The sequence below is a fragment of the Conger conger genome, chromosome 1 (genome assembly GCF_963514075.1).
Source record: "Conger conger chromosome 1, fConCon1.1, whole genome shotgun sequence".
NCBI classification, from domain to species: Eukaryota; Metazoa; Chordata; class Actinopteri; order Anguilliformes; family Congridae; genus Conger; species Conger conger.
The window spans coordinates 75,884,247-75,900,345 of NC_083760.1; the positions used below are offsets into that span (position 1 = coordinate 75,884,247).

A 16,099-nucleotide genomic window follows, 5' to 3' on the forward strand; every position below is an offset into this window, starting at 1 on the left:
CAATGCAGAATTACATCTAACCCAACAGAACCCAACTTGAATTGGGCCAGGTTTATTCTACTTTATTAAAAGATCAGAAAGTCAAGATGGAAAAAGGTCCACCTATGCTGATTTTAGAACACAATTGGAATTGGAATTGGAATTTATATTTATACATACTATTTGGTATAATTATATTTTGGTTGAGGGGATCCTTACAAATAATATAATATTCCTATTGTATGTAGACATGAACATAATAGTATGCAGACTTCAACAATTATGCACATTTTAAATATAGAGCTTTCTGCCATTAAACTTAGAAGCAACATCACTGATGATAATGAAATAAATGATCCTCTGTCATGCAGTATCTGGATTTTTCTCGTGCCAATATTTCATTGCTTTTTCATCCAAAAGAACAAAAGTTGAGGATCAGGCAAACACTGTTAGCACTGGAGCACTTGGCCATTCAGATTTATTGGAATTGTTATTTAAAGCACTGCCACAATAATTTTTTCAACAAAGAAGGTAAAAAATAGAACATATGACACTTCATGTAAGCATCTGTTTATTATATGAAAGTATTCAAGATATAAATGCAAAATTATTGGCATAGTGATTCATTTATTGTAGTATTGGCTCTGTACTGTAGCACATTTGATTGGAAATAGAGCAAATATACACTCAGTGAGCACTTTATTAGGCATTTATTAGACTTACTTTTTAGATTTATTGCTCTTCTGCTGCGGTAGCCTATCCATTTAGGCTTTAGGTTTGATGCTTTGTTTTTTCAAGATGCTCTTCTGCATACCACTGTTGTAATGTGTGGTTATTTGCATTACTGTCACCTTCCTGTCAGCTTTGCCCAGTCTGGCCCATTCTCCACTGACCTCTCTCATTAACAAGGCGTTATTGCCTGCAGAACTACTGCTCACAGCATGTTTTTTGTTTTTCACGCCATTCTCTACAAACTCTAGAGACTGTTGAGCGTAAAAATAGCAGTTTCTGAGATATTCAAACCACCCTGTCTGGCACAAACAATCATTCCATGGTCAAAGCCACTTAGATCACATTTCTTCTGCATTCTGACATTTGGTCTGAAAAACAGCTGAACCTCTTGACTCATGCCTGCATGCTTGTATGTATTTCGTTGATTGACTGATAAAATATTTGCATTAGCAAACTAGTGTGCAGGTCTACCTAATAAAGTGCTCAGTGAATGTATATACTTACACAATTTTGAGAAGATTAGGACAACAACAGATGTCACCAATTACAGCATTAATTTATGTAGATTATGCATTCATAGATGTATTTATTTTGATTATATAAATGTTATTGATGGAAATGATACAGGAAGATCATTGTTAGGATCATTTTTTAGCTAGCTAGTTTGTCCATGTCACAGTATGACCTAGGCGGCATAACACAGGGTAAGAAAAAGGAACTGCTGCAAGAAAACTAGAGTTCCCACAATTCCCACCCTGGAGGCTCCACCTGAAAGAAAAAGTTAAATTATATTATATTATATTATATTAAAAATTACATACTTTACAGCAAAATTTCCTTCCCTCACTTCACAGCACTGCAGCTCTACTCTGTTCATTTTCTCACTTATCCCTGGATAATTATATTATATACTACAGTACAGTGAAAATGTATTTGCCCCCTTCCTGATTTCCTATATTATTACATATTTGTCACAAATAATGGTTTCAGATCTTTAGACAAAGGGAACACAAGTTTTCAAACTTGCATCGCTGGTTGCACCACCTTTAGCAGAAATAACTGCAAACAATCATTATTTGTTATTTGTCTTTTACATCGCGTGGAGGAATTCTAGCTCACTCTCTTGCTGCATAACCCTATTACGCTTCAGCTCATGGACAGATGACCGGACGTTCTCCTTAAGAGTTTTCTGGTACAGAGCAGAATTCATGGTTCCTTCATGGTTCCTTCAATAATGACAAGTGGTCCAGGTCCCGAGGCAGCAAAGCATCCCTACACCATCACACTGCCACCACTATGTTTCACTGTTGGAACAATGTTCTTATTATGAAATGCTGTATTTGCTTTATTCCAGACATAATGGGACCCATGTCATCCAAAAAGCTCCACTTATGACTCATCTGCTGATAAAATATTAGCCCAAAAGGCTTAGGGATCATCCTGTTACTTTGTTGGGAATGTGAGACAAGCATTGATCTTTCTCTTAGTTAGCAGAGGTTTCTGCCACGCTGCTGTCCCACAAATTATGACCCATTTCTCCCTAGCATCTTTCTTATTGTGGATCAGGCATAAAGCCTGAAACTTAGCTAAGCCTAGAGAGTCCTGCAGTCATTTGGATGTTCTTTGGGTATCTTTTCTCAGTAGTCCTTGCACCACTGGCCACTCCTGGGAAGGTTCACCACTGTTCTAAGGGTTCTCCATCTAAGGGCAATAATGGCTTTCACTGTTGATCAGTGGAGTCGCATAGCCTTATAAATGGCTCTGTAACCCTTTCCAAACAGATATATTTCAACAACTTTGGGAATTTTGTTTTATTGTGGCATAGGGTGCTTGCAGAAATTGTGTGGTGAATACTTCACTCTGATGGTCAGGTTCAATATGAGTGAGGTTTACATTCAACAGGGCTGGCTCCAATCAAGCCTCGCTGTGTTCACTCAGGTGTATCTAATTATCAATGACATTTGACATTCAGGTGTAATTATCAATGATATTCCCACCTTGTGTCAGTACTGGAGGGCTCTGGGTACTGGTTTGAGTTCGGAAGATGCGAACCCCCAATGTCTGATCCAGGGCGTCTCGTTGATCTTGACTAAGGCTTTCTCTCTGGGCTGTGGTCACCATGGCAGCATTGTCAGGACTGAAGGCCTGCAGTTGGCTGACTGACAGTGCCTGAACAAAAATGGCACACAAGATTACATGAGCATGGACAAGAGGAAGAGATGGAAAAGATTGAATGAGGAAGACAAACTCACAGCTAGGCGATTGGGGGGGATGAGAGGGATAGCAGTCTGACTGATGAAGGGCATGACTGACTCCATCAGATTCTGCAGCTCTGATTCAGTCAAACCAGCTGAAAAAGAAACAAGGGAAATATGGACGGTGCCATTTTAAAAAGGTTTCATTTTGGAGCACTTTCAAAAATCTGCCCATGGCTAAGCACAGTGTGACAACCAAGTACTGGCAAAATACTGATATACTGCACTGTACAGAACAAGACACAAAACAGAAATAAAGACGTGATGCATGGAGAGGAACACATTACAATGGCTAAGTTTCAAATTTTTACAACAAGGTTAATGGAAATAATCAGTTGTCATTAAAAAAATATTAATAATAATTTGTCTGCTGCACAAAATATGAGGTATCTCAAAGTACTCCAGTAGTGCAGCATCCACAGTACTGGAGGTGCATTATTGCGGTTATTGCGGTTTGTTGTCAGCAGACATTGAATGTCCTGAAGTTGTGCAGACTTAAACCAACAATAACTTAAATTAAGCAGAAAACATTCCTGCACCAGACCTTTGGGAAAAGTGAAATAATTGGGCCCAATGCAGATTAAGTTAAGGGTTATGCAAAGGGGAGGTAATTCACAATTGTCCATCTGTCAATTCAGTCAGTTCACAATCGTCAGTCACTCATTTCTCAACCACAATAATACATTTTTGTGGGATTGCATTAATTACCACAGTTTTCCCCATAGAGGCACCTGTTACCACTGCTGTTAAGTATACAAGTAAAACCACTGTTTCCTGCACTGCCAGGCAAAACAGTTGTGACACCCTTGTGGGAAAATAATGACAGACCAATGATGTTTCCCATGCTGTTAACTTCAGCCTCAGTCCAGGAATCTGGGCTGCCAAACACAAGCACCGCCTTGTCCTTCAGCACCTCCGTGGAGGAAAGAGGGCATTCAACACTGCCCACTTCTGCCACTGCCTCCCTGTGAAATAATATCATTATTGTATCACATGACGCTTCTTGTCATCTTGGCATGACCAAGCATCCTTCACACCACCATTCCCATCAGTCGCAACCGATGTCAGTCTTACCTGAAGGCATCAGTGGCGAGATTTTGCAGCTCATTCAGGCTCAGCCCACAGATGAACTGGTCTAGGGCCACCATCTCCACTGTTCCCAGTGCTTCCACTGTCTGGCTATTGCGATCCACATAACCCTGCCACATTGCCTCTCTCTATCATGGGGGAAGAGTGTACCTTAATCTTCACCATTTCCCATCACCATCACTAGCACCACCATCACCACCACATTTTCAGAGCCATGGGCTCCATATTCTCAGAGAAACAAGGTTAACCATGTTTTAGTATACATCCTCATTGTCATCATCATCATCATCATCATAATTATTATCATCCTTACCATCAGTGTCACAAAGATGATCATCATCCTTTTTAAAATTGTTATCACTGTAATTGTCCTCATTACCATCTTCACCCCTGCCAACACTGTCAACCCACTACCACCTATCATGCCGTCATATTTAGCTACGATGGGCTCCTGACCTGCTCCTGTGTCCAGCTGCACATGCTGAGCATGTTCAGAGTGTCCAGGGAGGTGATTTTGAGCTGCTTCAGCTGTTCATTGTTGTAGCCCTGCGTCACACAGCCCAGCTGGGACACCTGGTCCTCAGTCAGGGAGTCCGGCGTTCCCCACACCTGCAGGGAGCAGAGCACCAGGAGAGGCCTCTAAACATTCACAGGGGCTTCCCTCATGGCTACAAACATCACCTTAGGATTCAAACAGAGAAATTCTTATTTGCTGCTCAATCTGCCCAAACACTGGCAAACAAAGAGGGAACCCGTTCTCCATCCCTCCCATCTGTCGCCCACAGTGTAGCACCTCATCGACCTTGTTCTTCAGAGCTACCAGCTGTTCAGGGCCGTAGCCAACAACTTCCCCCAGAATCTGCACGCTGCTGTTGAAGACCTCTGCCGAAATGCAGTTCAGCTCGTCTGCGCTCCAGTGCACGTTCGCCTGCTCCAGGTCCACAATCTCAGACGACTCGGGAGCATTTTCACAAGCTGCGAAGGTGGACAAAGGTGGGATAAAGTTAGGCATGAGAGGGATGAGGTTTGAAGAGAAGAGAAAACAGAAAGAGGGATTGTGGGAAGGACACCTACATGTTTAAAGAGCAAAATGAGTATATTGAGTGTATTCTTGCAGTCAGACACACATTGGCGAGAAATTGGCGAGTGGAACCAAAGGATGTTGTTACAGTATTAAGGCACATCTACACCAATAACTATAGCAATAACTATAAAGACATAGTTAAACAAATTGGTCTCAACTCAAGTGGATGAGTCCACACCACAACAAATTATACTGTTGGGATTACTTTCAGAGCCTTTTTCTTCCAGCTGCATGAACGACAGAAACACTTGACAGAGCCCTTCAAAATCCATCCACATTCACAGGGCGGCACATTCTGACGATGACAGCCTATTTATAGACAGACTATTTATTGAATGTTATCGTTCATCAGTGTGGATGCCCACACTGTTAGTTATCATTACAGTGATAGTTTATGATGAAATAAACTGTAAGCGAACTCACCCGCTCTCTTTCTACGGGACTCAGGGCTTGCCGGGGCGGAGTACGTGATCAGGTCAAATAACTTTTTGAGTACTGTGGAAAGATCGGGACCAATCCGGAACTCTTTTGGAGCGGTCTTTGATAGGCCGGTGGGTAGACTGTCCACTATATCCAAGAGGGTTTCCTTCAGCCAGGACTTTGAGGAGGCATGGCAAGACAAATGTCATTGAACAGATTTACTTTTTTTATAGCAATATAGTCAACTGGGGAACGAAGTACTATATACAGGCAATGTTAAAGCTAACCTTGTATGTTAGTGATCTGATTTCTGAGTCATCCAGTAGAAGGACACGGCCAAAAGATTCCATTGTGCTAGAGGACCAATCTGAGGGCTCTCTGTCCCATGGAAAGGAAACAACTGTCAAATAATTGCTGGAACTGAACAAACATTGTTCTTTTAACAGTAGAAATAGATTAATGAGACTATGGAAACAAAAGCCCTTTACCCATATCGTTCCTTGAGCAGATTGATGATAGCACCGCTATGGCTGCCGTTAATCTGGTCGCATTTGGCCAGGGCGGACAAGGTGGTATTCTGGGCATCAGCAGCCAGGCTAGAGAGATGTGATGGCCCCAGCTCACACACGAGAGTCCCCAGCCTGGTGATATTGTCAGAGGACAGATCTGACATGTTCTCGCCCTGTACAGACATGAAAGGAAGGATGTGTTGACAAAGGAAAGGTGCAGTCAGCAGTATTGCAGAACAATATTAAAAAAAGGTTGAACATTAACTTGCACATGTGTGTAAAAACAAAAAAAGTAATGGCCACCATTTATGCACAACAGTTTATAAAAACATCATAGGGTGGCACAAGATGACAGGATGATTTTTATGCACAAAAATGATGCATGCTACAAAAGTGGCAAATGCATCTGGAACCATACAGACCATACAGACAACAATCAATGTAATGTAATGTAATGTAACTAATTCTGTTCAGGACTTTGGGGAGGTAAAGTGCATGGGGATCTTAATAAACTAACACCAGTCATAATGGTATAAATTCAAACAGTATAGTATGTGTAAACCTCAGGTTTAAATGTGGAGACCAAAGGTGAACTCTAGTTAAGTTGGTTCAACAGCCATAGCGAGAGTAGCTGTCCTTTGTATTTACCAGGCAGGCCAGAGACCTGTTGGTCAGGGTAGAACGAGCAAAGGAACTTAGGGGAAGAGTGGATAGGTTGGCCTGTGACATTTTGTCCAGGAACCTGGAACAGACAGCGTCTGGGAGCCCTGAAATTGCCGTCACCCTGATAAAATAGGGGTAAGAAACAGCAAGAAGAAACAAAGATGATTAAAAATAATATGATTTATAGCATTTAACTCACAAAGGCAATGCACAGGACTTTCCCAATTCCCATCTACGGTATCCCTAAATCAAGAAGAGCATGGTGGATGAGAGCGTACAATAAGGAGCAATAAATAGGAAGTTCTAAAAATTAAATACTACTTTCATTGTACAGTCATAAGGACAAATAGAAAACAACTGACGGCATGTAAATCAGAAGTGCTGTGGGAATAGCATCCAGCTCAGTGTCGGTGATGTCACTGAAATAGCCCTTCCTCTGCTTCTCCAGAGTGGAGTACAGCTTTTCAGCAGCACAGTTGGCCTAATGCAGACGGGGGGGGGGGGGGGGGGGGGTTGAAGGTAAACATACAGTGTTAGTACAGCAATCAACATTATTATTTCTATTGCCATCATGGTTTGTGCATTACTGCCATTTTATGTTTTGTTCTCTTGGGAGGCCCCAAAACACAACCATTCTCTGCAATTTTTAAACTACGATCCTTGGGTTATTTATGGCTTCCTTCACCTTCTTCCTTGCCATCCATGGCCATCCATTTTATTATGCTTTTTATCCAATAATATATATATATATACATGTATATATGAAGTGGTATGTTTAATCGTTGATGTATTTTTTTGTACCCATTACCCAACTTGTGATGGTCAATTACCATCAGTGTCTTTTGAATTGACAGTTCCCATGCTGATGATTGGCAAATGAATTTTTCGTGCTTGTTATATACTCACATGCATTTCTTATACTCTTGTGAAACAGAGTATAAAACAATCCTTGTTAGGGGTGCCAATCATTTTGGCATGTGAGTAAATGTCAGATGAGAGTAAATGTATTGAAATAAAAGTATATTGTTTTCCCATTTTTAAACATAAAATATAGATCATTATCCATATTGATTATTATATACAGCCTTTCTTCTCCATTCTTATTAAGGGTGCCAATAATTCTGGAGCCCACTTTACTTTACTGAGATAATGTGTTGAAGTTCACACATCTGACAGACATGAGATAATATGAACCTGTGTCCTGGAGAGCCATTGCGTGCTTCCTGTTAGAGCCTGAGACACGCCCAGGACGTCACTCTGGTTGGTATCGTTAATCATCCGACATGTCACGCCCTGCACTGCTGACTTCATTTTCCTGTCAAAACAAGCCTCTTTACCATTTATGACATCACCACTGTTTTGACTGCATTACTTGTGCTCTTTACTGACATAATAACTATACACTGTAGTTACGCCAGAACAGACAACTGCAAAAAACAGACAATGGGCAAAAGAAAGCCTAAAGTTCCCTCACTTGATATCATCGGCTCTCAAACTCCCCCTCATGACCATCTTCAGCACAACAACAGACTGCAAACACAGAGACACAGAAATAGTGAACAGTCAAACAAGATGCGCCTCAGTGGTGAGGTGGTAGAGCTCCAGTGGACGAAGGTTACCTGGGACCTGGTCCAGTTCGTCCCTGTCAGCTGGTCCAAAGAGCTGAGGCGAGCACGTGTGAGGGTTGTCAGGGACAGCTTGTTCCGTTGGGACGCAGGCATGGTACTCACCAACTGTGATTCGTTCAGTTTACTGCGCAGCTGTAGGGTGGGTGAGAACCAGGCTGTGACATTAAGATCATACGCATTAAGTAGACATTGAGTAGGTATTCCCCCACCAGGGCTAGCATGGGGCTAAGACACTGGCATAAAGCTAGGATTTCATTCTAAACTGGAAGGATAGAAATTACACTGAAACTCATATCATCTCATTGCCATTCTGTCCAACTGCAGGCCTTCCCAATCTGTTTTTTTATATCATTACACATGGAGTACTGATTATCCCCCCCGTTTCCACCCCTGCTGCCCCAGCCCTCTATCCCTGTCTCACCTCATCCACCACAGCTGCCATCTGCAGTTTGTTCAGCCTCTTGCACAGCTTTTCCAGATTGCCTGTCTCCAGCTGCTGAAATTCGACTTTCCGCAGCACTTTGACATTGACACCTATCACCAGGTTGCCCATATCCAACAGGTCGCTTGCCGATACATTCTGGAAGGGGGAGAGAAAGTTCAGGAGACGGGGCATGTGAAAACATGGAATACAGAAAATGTTATAATGATAATATAAAGGAATGCAAAAAAATAGAAACAAGTAAGATAGAAACTAATAGACTATCTTACTTCCTGCAGGAGCTTTTTGGCCAGGACCCGGGCCTGGGATTGCTTCCAAACAACTTCGCTCATGGAGGTCAGGATTTTCTTGATGTCTGAACGTTTAACTTGGCTCAACATGTTGACAGGCACGACTGATGCTTCTGAGCCCAGAGATTCCAGAAGCTCAGGGCTGAGAGACCCCTGGCCCTGAGAAAGTGCATTCATCACCAGTTTCTTCTTCAGCTGTGTGGGAAAGAGGTGGAAGTCGGGGGTTCAAACCCAGAAGGAAAAAACACAAGGACAAAATTAGGTGTGAAAAATTTTAAGAAATTAGCATATTATTTTTTTATACATTGAACATACAAACAGTGAATAGAAAAAAGAATATTAATCTCAATAGTAGATGGGTGATACAGAGAATATGCCTTGTTTACCTTTCTAGATTCAGAGTTCTCACATTTCTGAATTTGGGAGAGGAGAGCTGTGCTCTGAGATGAATTGAGTTCCTTGGATTTGTCAAAGAAACATGCCAGGCCACCAAGTCTGGTTGGATAGGAATGGAATATTAAGGGAGTGCAGGGGGGGGGGATTTTGCATCACCCTACTAAAACCCTAAAACCTTCTATGCATTTAACCCCTCCTGTCAACCTGATAAAAGACATTTTAAATATTATTGGCCAGTTTTGTCTAGTGCTCTATTCAGCGATTACAAGAAATCCAAATGATGATGGGCAGAGGGACATCACCACTGCTTACTACACAGCACAAAGGAAACTATTCAGAATAGGTTCAAATCAAACCAGGACACACACCTGCCCAGCTTTTCGAAGAACTCTGAACTTCTGTTAAAGCAGCCCTCCAACTTTTTGATCAACATCCTGCCAAGGTTTTTGGGTACTTTCCCATCAGACAAGTCTTTGAATTGTGGTTTCCAGAAGAATGCACATAACTGAGATTTTGGGGGGGGAGGAAGTAGTATTTTTAACATTAGCATTTTTATTACCATTATCATAATGAATGCTCAGAAATATTCTTAACATTTATCCAGTCATCCTGTAACATGTGCAAGCATGAATGCATGCAAACACACACACACACACACACACTTTTTTAGATCTCATAGCATAAATGTATCTATTATATCGGTTCTCTCTGTTGTTAGGCAAGCTATTGAGAGAGCTAGAATAGCTATGTCTTAATACCTCCTTTTTAGGGATATTTCTAAATTCATCAGCAGGCAGAAGTGGAAGGAAGCTTCCCATCATCTGCATTCCTTCAGCATTCAGCCAATTCCGGCAGAACGGTGGACCTCTGTAGTTTATGGGAGATGCTGAAAGGGAAACACAGTCTCCTTCACCTGATGACTGATCCTGTTTATCACGCTGGACGGGTAACAATTTACTCTTTCCCTCTTTGTGCTTTTCCTCCTTTTTCATGTTCTGTTATTCTTTTCCCCCACTCCTTTCCCTCTCAATCTTCTATTTCCTGCTTCCTCCCCGCTCTTCTTCCCTGCTTTTTTCTTCTCCATGCTTCACTCACTGTTTCTATTATCTGTCTTTCTCCTCCTCTCCTCTCACGCTCTTGATTTGTCAACATGTTTGCAACATCCACTGTATCTTTTTTGTGCACTAGGACCACTTACAATTAGTTTTGGGTTTGGTTGGCTCACTGCAGTTCATAGTTTTTCTGATCTGTTCCTTAATCCATTTACGGATCTGATTACGATGCTCTGGAGTCAGGGAGCCAAACTCTTCACTGAACATATTCGCCCTAAAAGAGACCCAAACAGAGAGATTCATTACTGACCAGATATATTGTAAATGGCTCAACATAGGAAATGGCCAACCCCACAACTGTCCATCACACATCATCCCCACTTTGCTCTCTAATATGGATTCCCATGGCTATGGCATGACAGTATCCAGATCCAAGCCCCACCCCCAAATGGAGATCCCCTGACTCACATGTCAGCCAGGTGTAGGGGGCTAATTTTAGCTGGCAGCCGCAGGCCAGGGGACAGCATGTTTCGGATGAAAGGCCTGGCTGCCCAGAGCAGCCTCCTGAAATCCCTCGAGTCCATTTCTGACTCATCCGCCATTAGAGCCATCCAAGAGAAGGGAGCCATGAAAGCTTTCATGAAGCATCTTAGACCATTGTCCTATGAGAGAGGAGCAGAGAGTGAGGGCACAAGGAGACAAATAATTAATCAATAGAGGATACACTGACAGAAACAGGGAGGAAAGAGAGAGGGGCAAACAGAAGAGAATCAACGAAAGAGGGCAATAGAGAATAGGAAGAAGAAAGATGGACATGGGAGGGTGCAGAGTGAAAAGGAGAAGGTGCAGTGTAGGAGGAGGTTGATTCATACAGAAATGAAGAGCGGTGAAAATACATGAGGAGCAGGAGGCTGCGGAAGAAGGTGAATGAAGAATGCTAAAGTAAAACAGGCAGTAAAACACACACACTTTCAGAAATATAGTGACAGTGTACTGCTTTGTTCTTCAAGGGTCAAATTTCCCAAATGTACCCTGAAAGTGCAGTAATGTTCTATTTGGGTACAAATGAGTATACTTTCCAAGCAAAAAAAAAAAAAAGGTACAAATTAATTATATATTGCTGCCTAGGGGTATAATTCTGTGTACCTATAGGTTACCGCAACAAGCATTTGTACCTTTGTAGGCACTTTTCGTACCTGTGTTTCTGAGAGCGCATGACATAAATAACAAGACATACAAGACAAAGTATAACGAGGGCAAAAAAGTTTGTCATGTCAGCACTGACCGAAAAGTTCTGTATGCGGGCAATCATGCATGCCATGTCGGAGCAGTTCTGTAGCCTCTCAGTCACGTTCTGTGGGCAGGAGAAACCATTAAGAGAGATTAGTGGTGCATGGCATCTCACAACATACCCAAAGTGAAATTACGCCTCTTCTCATACCTGTCCCAGTGTATAATATACACAGGCAGTCAGGCCTTATTGAAATGCACAGACACATACACTCAATGAGCACTTTATTAGGTAGACCTGTACACCAGCTTGTTAATGAAAATATTTAATCAGCCAATCATATGGCAACAGCTAAATGCATACAAGCATACCTGGTCAAGAGGTTCAGCAGTTTTTCAGACGAAATGTCAGAATGGAGAAGAAATTGGCAGCCTGTAGCATAGTGATTAAGGCACATGACTGGGACAATGTAGCCACAATAAGATCCGCACAGCTGTTGGGCCCTTGAGAAAATCCGTTAAGCTCCAGGGCGGATTGTATCCTGCTTAGTCTAATCAACTGTAAGTCGCTTTGGATAAAAGCATCAGCCAAATGACATGTAATGTAAAGTGACTTTGACTGGTGCTTGACAGGTTGGTGTGAGTATCTCAGAAACTGCTGATCCCCTGGGAGTTTCACGGACAACAGTTTCTTGAGTTACAAAACAGAAAAACACATTGTGTGGGCAAAAACACATTGTAAATGAGAGATAACCCTCTCATTAACAATGCATTCTCAGAGGAGAAGGGCCAGACTGTCGAAGGTGACAGTAGTTTTCACAACAGTTGTATGCAGAACAGCATCTCTGAACATACAACCCGTCAAACCTTGAAGTGGATAGGCTACAGCAGCATAACACCAATAAGTCTAAAAAAGAAGTCTAATAAATACCTAATAAAATGCTCACTGAGTGTAGTTTTCATTATTTAGGAGGCATTTGCGCTTCACTGGGACAAAACAGGTGTCTTTAAAAGGATTTCTCTGTCTCTTACACACACACACACACACACGTGTATGCATACACACACACACACACACACACACACACATACACATACTGGAGCAGGGGGTTCTTGAATAGAAATGGGTTAGAAATGTTACCCAGTCCAAGTCCATGGGTGGCTCCATGGTGGTGTCATTGGGCAGCCCGGTCGGTGAGGGGGGTGGAAATAAAAAAAGAAGGCTTTGAAGCATAGCTATTGGTTTGGATTCATCTGGAACCATGGAACTGAGAGAGAGAGAGGGGGGGGGGGGTGAGAAATGTATCTTGACAATCTGTGAACATGTAAACAGGGCTCAATGAAAAAACATGATTGAAGAGTACTCACCTGTTTGGACGTCCATCCTTCATTGGGGGTACTCTGAGTCCTGCACCATAGCGCATGGAAAATTGAGACAATTCAGACAATCATAGCACAGAAAGGTATGAAGAACACACACCAGACAGATGATAACTTAAGCACGCAAAATAAATTATTTATGTTATATGTCCTTTACTTGACTTTCTTTCATGAAAACATAAACCAGGAATCACCTCACTAAAGTATGCAACTGCAACAAACTATAATAAACTGTAATCTCACCCTCGTTGAGACACTTATTCATCTGTGAGGACAGAGAGACAGGAAGAGCAGATTAAATTACTTGCCAGGGTAATTTTAAATCACCCCAACTATGCAGTAAAAAAAATAACCACATTATTTCAAGAAATGTACCTATCCATTGTCAGATTTAGTGTAAACAAATAGATAATCATTGTTAATGTATGCCCATATTTGGTGTATGGTTGTAGTTACTGTATGCATATGAACATGTGTATTTTCAGGAATCTGTCCTCCTGGGATAATACTAGGTTTTATAACCATGATTAGAAAGTAAAATTAATGACAGGCGTTGCTTATCATGTCTGGAGCTGGTCACTGTAAAGATTTTATCAAATTGGAAATTTGCATTATATTTTTTTCATTGTAATATGCCATATTATTGTTATCAATTATTTGGGGTTATGTAATCGCCCATGACCAAAGCTGACAAACAGGCATCATATGGAGTGAGAAATAGCATTTGATACTGTGTTAATAAGACAAATCAGGAAATGAGTTACCAGTTCATGTGGTGCATTCTTGAATTCTAGAGGCAGGGGTTGAAAACTGACAATAGTTGGGCTGACAACTGAGTTGTCGTAGACATCTGTTGTAGAGTTGTTTTTGACAGCAGTAGATGGCATCATGGTTGAATTCATAGCTGATTGAGAACACACCACACAGCTCAGTTTACAGAGGCATAAGCAAATCGATATGTTACAAGTATACAGAACAAATCTACAAAGCGGGAAATGGTTTGGTAGATATGGTCACTCAGTCACTTCAATAAAATAGCCAAATTAAGATTTACATTTATTCTTACCCTGTTATAACTGCGTTTATCCAAAGAATGATAAAGGTTTGTCAAATTCAGCATGAAGCAAGTATCTCATGCAAAGCCACGTAAAACACAAAGATATGAAAACATAAAAACATTTTACTTTGCCATGAAGCCATACACAGGTTGACCACTAAATGAAGTGTCGCAGAATGTGGTTAGCGAGAAAGGTCAGGAAGCTTACCTGTTAGTCTATGGACAGTGAGGAACAGGGTGAAAACTGTCACCCACAGCGCAGACATGGTGAATCACTCTTTTCTTTCTTCCCTCACCTGGCGCTATCCTAAGATGGGAGACTTTAAAGTGGGGTACGATGTACTGAAAAGGGCACTCAGTCATTGTCCTGTGTTCAGGGTCACTGAATTGTTAAGTGTTCATGAATTTAAGTCATACGTGCTAACTCTGATATTAGGGCAAGGGTAAGGCCCTGTGTTTATATTTGTAAAACTATCGAGTGTGAGACAGTTTAGATAACAGTCAAAGTTGAAGGTAGTTAAAGGTCCAATCCCCCCTTTGTAGTGAAGGGTCACAATGCTCGCAAGCATTTGTTTAAACCCAGCATTTTGTCACAATTGCCCTCCCTGATAATATTTATTTATTTTGTCTGGTTTGCTGAATGATCCCTTATGGGACTAAAGAGAACATATTAGAAATATGAAACATGATGATCACAATTCTCACAATTATCCGTTTTACTGAAATAGCATTTGAAGTGTTGAAATGTTGAAATGATGTGCACTTGTAAGTCGCTTTGGATTAAAAGCGTCTGCCAAAAAAAAAAAAAAAAAAAAAAAAAAAAAAAAAAAGAAGTACTTTTTGTCACTGTTGACTATTGTTCTGAATGTGGTTCCTAGTTTTTATAATTTCCTCAATTTTAAAGAGGAAACCACATTTTAATTAGATCTCATCAAACTCCACATGGAATGCATGGTAACCAAACTCCAAGATTTATCTCAATAGGACTTTATTAGTAAAACAAAGGATAAATAAATATTATTTCATTTTTTTAAAGTATTATTTCCGGTTAGCAATATTTTTACCAGGCAATCGTAACTGAACTCTCAGTTTAGAACTCTCAGTTTAGAGGATAGAAAGGAGCTGTCTGTCCCCAGGGTGCTGTTGAGTGCAGCTGTGCGGATCTTATTGTGGCTACATTGTCCCAGTCATGTGCCTTAATCACTATGCTACAGGCTGCCAATTTCTTCCCCATTCTGACATTTCGTCTGAAAAACTGCTGAACCTCTTGACCAGGTATGCTTGTATGCATTTAGCTGTTGCCATATGATTGGCTGATTAAATATTTTCATTAACAAGCTGGTGTACAGGTCTACCTAATAAAGTGCTCATTGAGTGTATGTGTCTGTGCATTTCAATAAGGCCTGGCTGTCTGTGCATATTATACACTGGGACAGGTCTGAGAAGAGGCGTAATTTCACTTTGGGTATGTTGTGAGATGCCATGCACCACTATTTCCAAGCAATTATTTTGAATGCGTTGCATCCAGTAACTAAGCCTTTACATTTGATCATATGTGTCTAATTATTGTATTGGGAAGCATTAGCAACTAAAACATTGTGCTTCCTGCTTCGGTTGGTGTAAAGCAGAAACCAAACGTTTCTGTGGGTAGCAATTTGTCTCTTGAGACACAATCATGCTCATTTGCTCATTCTACGATGGTTTTGTTACTCCCATGTCTAATTACAGAGCTGAAATCTGTTTTAATCTGTTGTCATGGTACTGGTTACTATGTAATGTGAACTGACTCATAAATGCCCCCTCCCATCTAATACTTCCACCTTGGTAGCCTGAAGTACATAGCTGCCAAGATAACCACCCAGGGGGAAATATCCCATTGGACTTGAAGAGAAA

The 16,099-nt window shown here is 41.2% G+C and overlaps 1 protein-coding gene across 1 annotated transcript; it reads right to left on the bottom strand.

The window, feature by feature from the left end:
- Positions 1 to 597: 597 nt before the first annotated feature.
- otoa (otoancorin) lies at positions 598 to 11,875 on the bottom strand. The gene is made up of 23 exons (XM_061248349.1): positions 11,825 to 11,875; positions 11,008 to 11,201; positions 10,686 to 10,813; positions 10,246 to 10,373; positions 9,856 to 9,992; positions 9,478 to 9,586; positions 9,071 to 9,286; positions 8,781 to 8,939; positions 8,351 to 8,491; positions 8,206 to 8,261; positions 7,926 to 8,046; positions 7,094 to 7,212; positions 6,717 to 6,852; positions 6,048 to 6,241; positions 5,847 to 5,937; positions 5,563 to 5,737; positions 4,849 to 5,030; positions 4,512 to 4,664; positions 4,041 to 4,183; positions 3,795 to 3,931; positions 2,964 to 3,061; positions 2,709 to 2,880; positions 598 to 1,479 (listed from the first exon to the last, which is right to left on the bottom strand). The coding sequence occupies exons 1-23, from the start codon at positions 11,858 to 11,860 to the stop codon at positions 1,397 to 1,399; spliced, it is 3,108 nt and encodes a 1,035-aa protein (XP_061104333.1). The 5' UTR covers positions 11,861 to 11,875; the 3' UTR covers positions 598 to 1,396.
- Between the last annotated feature and the right edge of the window lie 4,224 nt (positions 11,876 to 16,099).

Excerpts from the sequence above, each read along its gene's own strand:
- otoa (XM_061248349.1), bottom strand. The coding sequence starts at position 11,860 with ATGGCATGCATGATTGCCCGCATACAGAACTTTTCG. Across the intron at positions 10,374-10,685 it reads AACCAAACCCAAAACTAATT|CATCTCCCATAAACTACAGA; the intron begins GTAAGTGGTCCT and ends TTTCCCTTTCAG. Across the intron at positions 9,993-10,245 it reads GAAATATCCCTAAAAAGGAG|TTATGTGCATTCTTCTGGAA; the intron begins GTATTAAGACAT and ends CCAAAATCTCAG.